Raw genomic sequence first — 6,088 nt, forward strand, 5'->3', positions numbered from 1 at the left:
AATCTGGCAACAGCCAATAGATTATGAACATATTCCGTTTAGGTGCCGCAAATGCCATGAGTATGGTCATCTATATCGGCAATGCCCTATGAATAAGGAAGAGGAGTCAAAGAGAAATCAAGAGGAATATCAGAGAAATTCAGGAAAAATGGAGGAGGCAGACAGGGGTTTTCAACAGGTCACAAGAAGAAAGAAACAGAGCAAGGAGGGACCCAAATCCCAGCCACAAGAAAAGCCCATCCATACAACAAGTCAAAACAAGTTTCAAATTCTACAGAACGAGAACGAGGACTACGAAGTAAATCTGGAGGACGATGAAGACCCTGGAAACACACCAATGGAAATTGTAAGTGAAAATAAAGGAAAAGACGCAAATTTGGGGAAAACAATTGAAGAACCGGCTGAAGGAAAGGAATAAAATGCAACAATTCAATCCGAGATGGAAGTGGAAAACCAGTTAGAAAGTGAGGTGGAGGAGGAGAGAATCATGAGACAGTTAATTCAGGAATGGAAATATCTAGATAGTAGATTCATACCTGAGAAGCAGAAACAACTGTATAAAGAAGCATTTCAGAAGTACAAGGAAAAAAAAGGGGAGAACATGGATAAGCAGATAACTATAGGAAATGAACAGGGGAATGGACAGGTGGGAATGGACGGCTCTGGCAAAAACAGTAGGAAAAGAGGTCGGAAAACGATGAGCGAAACCATTCAGACCGTGGGAGAAACGTTGATAAACTCAGGCAAAGTGATACCTCTGTCAGAGGTATTCTTCCCCTCCTATCAAAAGTTTTAAATGATTGTCATCAGTTGGAATATTAGGGGCTTGAATAGTAAAGGTAAACAAAGATATATGAAAGAGAAATTGAAAAAAGAGAAGCCCAGTATTATGATTTTACAGGAGACAAAAATTACAGTACAGCAGCTGGAAGGAATAATCGACAAAAATAAACTACAATACGAAGTTATGGGGCAAGACGCTATTGGCTCTGCGGGAGGTATTGCAATTTTGTGGAATCCAAACGATATCATCCTAGAAGGCTGGACCAGCATAAATAGAATCCTTACATGCATTGGTAGGATAGTAGGAACAAAGGAAAAGGTTGTCATTTCAGGGGTTTATGGCCCTCCTTCCCCAAGGGAAAAAGAAAGTTTTATAAATAACATGAAAATAATCCGTAGAATATATCCAGAGGCTGCCTGGATCATAGGAGGCGATTTCAATTTAATCAGATCCCTAGAGGAGGAAAAAGGAGGGATAAGGAAGTTAGACCACTTCATGGATATGTTCAATGAAATGATAGAAGATTTAAGATTAGTAGACATCCAGACTATTAATGGGATATGCACCTGCAACAACAGGAGGGGAGGCAAGAACCAAATAGCATCAAGACTTGATCGCTTCCTAGTATCAGAAGCTATTATGAACAAGGATGTTTTTGTCGAAGCAAAGATCATACCATCCCTTGGATCTGATCATTGGCCTATTAGACTAGAGGTGGATATTAAAAGAAATCGTGGAAGGAGACCATTCAGATTTGAAGCCTTCTGGTTAAGGGACCCAGGATTCATAAAGAAAGTGGAAGAATGGTGGACGCAAAGTACTGTGCAGGGAAAAGGAAAGATGCATACGTTCCAATTGAAACTGAAGGAGTTGAAAGGGAGAATTAAGAAATGGAACAAGGAAGAATTTGGTAACATTATGGAAGACAAACAAAAACTAGAGGGGGAAATGGAATCTCTTCAAAAAAAGATGATAATGGAAGGCCGAACAGAGGAGAGCATTAGAGAAGAAGGGATAATTCTTAGAAAGCTAGAAGAAAGACGAAAGCAGGAAGAAGTCCTATGGTGGCAAAAATCAAGAATAAAGTGGTTAAGGGAGGGAGAAAGGAACACAAAATTCTTTCATCAGGCTATGATCAAACACAGACAAAGAAATAGGATTCTATCCATCAAAGATAAAAATGGTGATAGAGTAGTGGAGCAAGCTGAGATTGAGCAAGTTCTGGTGGATCATCATAAAGGTATCCTAACAGAACCTCAAGCTGATAGAATGGGAGCAATAAAGGAAATATGTTCGGCCATTCCTCGTCTAGTTACAGAAGACCAAAATAAGGCACTGATGAGAGCCGCTAACTTAGAAGAGGTAGAGGAAACTGTAAAATCAATGAAGAAAGGTACTGCTCCAGGTCCGGATGGCTTCACAGTTGATTTCTATCAGGCGGGATGGCACTTTCTGGGAAAAGAGATCCTAGATTTGATAGAAGAATCCCGGATGAACCAAAAGGTATGGCCTGCCATTAACTCTACTTTCTATGCTCTGATTCCTAAGGGTGATAATTTAGAAGATGCCAATGGTTTTAGACCCATAGCTTTGTGTAATGTTATTTACAAGATCATAACATCCTTGATCGCCAAAAGATTAAAACCCCTTCTGGATAAGTTAATATCTGCTGAACAAACGGGTTTTGTTGAAGGTAGACAAATCCTAGATGGCCTTGTAGTAACTCAAGAAGTTATTCACTCTCTAAAAATGAAAAAGCAAAAGGGTATGATGATTAAATTAGATTTGTCGAAAGCTTATGACAGACTAAACTGGAACTATTTGGAAGAAGTCCTAGAAAGTTTTGGCTTCAACAGGAGATGGATTAAGTGGATTCATAGTTTGATTTCTTCTCCGAATTTTTCCATTCTTGTTAATGGAACTCCCTCGAAAACCTTTAATGCGTCTAGAGGAATTAGACAGGGAGACCCATTATCTCTGTTTCTTTTCATTCTAGTAGCTGAAGGTCTGGGTCGATTTATTAAAAAAGAACGAGCAGCAAACAGAATCAAAGGTTTACAGCTTTGGGGAAATAATTTGCCCTTAACTCATCAGCAATTCGTTGATGATATCATGTTATTTGGGGAACCAACTGTTAAGGAAGTGAGACACCTTAAAAGAATCCTGGATTTATTTGTTGAAGCTTCTGGACTGGAAATTAATAGAGATAAGTCATGTATCTTCATTTTTAATACAGTGGAACAGGTCAAAACTCACCTTATAAGATTGTTGGGCTTTAAGAGAGGAGAGCTTCCTACGAAATACTTCGGAAATTTATTGGACTTTACTTCCAAAAAGATGAAAAATTGGCAAGGAGTCCTTGATAAGCTGAGAAACAAAGTGGCAAACTGGGCCTTTCGAGTATTAAACATAGCAGGAAGGGTGGTTCTGGAAAAATCAGTCCTCCAAGCTATCCCCATTTACCCCTTGTCGATAATGGTGGCCCCTTTAGGAGTCTGTGCGAAGATTAGAGAGATCATAAGAAATTTTATTTGGGGAGGGACAAACCAGCAGAAAAAATGGGCCCTAGTTTCTTGGAATCATTTAACAGAGAGAAAGGAAAAAGGAGGATTGGGTTTGAGGGACCCGGAAAAACTCAACATCGTGTTAGGAGCAAAGCTCTGGTGGCGCTGGTTAAGGGAGGGCAATGATCTGTGGAAAGCCATATGGAAAACTAAATACAATATGCCTGACTCAACAGTTGAGATTTTAAGACAGAGAGAAACCCCCAAAGGTTCAGCAATCTGGGACCTAGCTCGTCAAAACAGAGATTTGGTTGAGAATCATACATTCTGGGAGATTCGAGGTGGAGAGGAAGCCAATTTCTGGGATGATAAGTGGCAGCAGAAAGAAAGAATGAGTAGAATTCAGGGGGTACAACAACTTCAGGAAAGAATAGAAGGAGATCGAAAATGTGTCAGAGACTATTGGAAAGCAAATGATCTAGATGGAACCTGGAGAAAATGGATCAAACTGACCGAGTGGGACAGGGAGCTTAGTCAAGATCAACAAGAAGCTTACATGAAAGAGGTGGATTCCAGGAAAATTAGAGCCCGCACTGGAAAGGATCTCCTTAGGTGGGGGAACTCCATGAAAGGATCTTTCACCACCAAAGAGGCATACTACTTAACAGAGACGCAAGCCATAGCTGAGGAGAATCTAGATTGGAAGATTATATGGGGAAGCAACTGGTGGCCGAAAGTATCCCTATTCATATGGCTTGCAACTAAGAATAAGATTTTAACTTGGGACAGAATTCAAAAAAAAGGCTTTAATGGCCCGTCTAGATGTTGTCTCTATAACACTGAAGGGGAGACCAGAAATCACCTACTGATTAACTGCTCGTTCGCAAAGAAAATTTGGATGGATACTAGAAGAATATTCGGTAAATCTGAGATAGGCCCCAGAGATTTCAATGAAATTGTTTTCCAGTGGAATAAAGAGGAATTTCAATGTAAAGTTGTCAGCAGAGCATGGAATCTCATCTCAGGGTTCGTGCTATGGATGATATGGAAAGAGAGGAATCGCAGAGTGTTCCAGAATAAATTAAAGGATCCGGAAATAATTTGGGGACGAGTAGTCAAACTAATGAGGGAAACAATCCTGGTTGAGAAGTGGGACGTGGAGGATTGGAAGGCAAACCAGTTTGAGGAGGGAATCCTGAACAATTTAAACCTAAAATTTGAGATGGTTCATCATAAGCAGAACTCCAGACATAATGCGCGGACCCAAAGCCCTAATAAATTTAGCTATCCCAGAGAAAACTTCATCAAACTAAACTTCAACGGAGCTTCGAAAGGGAACCCGGGCGAAGTTGGTTTTGGAGGCATTTTCCGAGACAGTGATAAGCAGGTAAGGTGGATTTACGCAGATTGGGGTGGAAAAATGACGAACAATGAGGCTGAATTTTGGGCAATTCACCAGGGATTGCGAATTGCTGTAAGAAATGGATACACCAATTTAGAAATTGTTGGGGATTCCCAGATTGCGGTTGAAATGCTGAAGAAGCTCAGCAATGGAAGAGACTGGGAGAAGATCACAAGCAGCTGGCGAACGGCTGGAATTGTCCAGGAGATAGCGGATTTATTGAAAAGGATTGAATACAAACTAATAAATCACGTCAGAAGGAAAGGGAATCGCGCGGCCGATTTCATGGCGAATTGGGGATGCAAAGGTCGTGGCAGCACGGTAGACAACCAATGGACAGCAATGCGCAGTTGCAGGGAGTGGGTGGACTTGGCAAAAATCATTAATGAAGACCATGATCAAGCTACGAGCGAGAATGCGGGGATCAATGAGCTGGATGGATGAGAGGGCGTGGAGATCCCGTGTAATGAACACAGGTCAGTCTGGACAGAGAGGCGTTATGATGACAGGGTACAGAGTAGTACATTGGCGGCGTGTGTGGAGAACGGCACAGGATCATCCCCAATGTGAAACAATAAATGCTCGCGATCGGAGAGGAGGGTGGAGCGGCATGTCAGATCTCCCGACAGCTAAAATTAATCAAAGAACGATGGCCAAAGGAGACGTCACCCCGAAAAGCAATCGGCGGCAAGGCAAATTTGATTCAAAGGTGTACGCTGAGGGCAGAGATCCGATATATATCCAAACGGGGAAGGAAGAGCAGTTATTTAGTTGTTTCCCAATTTGGAGAGGAGCGGACAACACCGCTGAGAGACAGCAATACAGGATAGAGTTTACCTGGCACCAGAGTATTCCCTGCGGCAGAACCGGTGGTAACATGGAAACCCGGCTGAAAACCAGGACGACAGAGGAGCAGCATAATGCAATTGTCAGGAATAAAAGTCGGAAAGGCAAGGAAATTATGAATGAGGACCACCCAACTGAGATTTGGGAGATTGAGGATGAGGCCGAGGAGGAGGCGCCCCGAGGCGAGGGGAACAAGAGGTCTTACTCTCAGGACGGATTAGTAGACGAGGAGCAGCAGCAGATGAAGGACGACCACCCTGCTCCGCAGGCGGCGAAGGTTAGGCGTTACGGCATGAGAAGAAGAGACAGGGGTCTTGACAGCGGTTTGGATTCGGGCAGTAAAAGAGGTCGGGGACAGAGCAGGAAGACGCATGAGGAAGGTGAGAACTCCAGGGAGGACGCGGGACCTGCCAAAAAAACAATAAGGACGGTGAATCAGAGAGTTCGTCGGGCAGAGAGGGATTATCAGCAGAACACCAATCCAGAAGTTAGAAGAATCATGCAACACCTGGAGGAGGAGTCTCTCCAAGACCAATCTGATGAAGAAATGGA

The 6,088-nt window shown here is 42.5% G+C and overlaps 1 protein-coding gene across 1 annotated transcript; it reads left to right on the top strand.

The window, feature by feature from the left end:
• Window positions 1-439: 439 nt before the first annotated feature.
• LOC149164092 (uncharacterized) lies at window positions 440-5,134 on the top strand. Its single transcript, XM_089429368.1, has 3 exons — window positions 440-766; window positions 902-1,869; window positions 1,975-5,134. The coding sequence occupies exons 1-3, from the start codon at window positions 440-442 to the stop codon at window positions 5,132-5,134; spliced, it is 4,455 nt and encodes a 1,484-aa protein (XP_089285494.1).
• Window positions 5,135-6,088: the final 954 nt, after the last annotated feature.

This window comes from Pinus tabuliformis, chromosome 5_1 (genome assembly GCF_031772625.1).
Source record: "Pinus tabuliformis cultivar Carrire ecotype Pingquan chromosome 5_1, CPIR1, whole genome shotgun sequence".
In the NCBI taxonomy this organism is placed as follows: Eukaryota; Viridiplantae; Streptophyta; class Pinopsida; order Pinales; family Pinaceae; genus Pinus; species Pinus tabuliformis.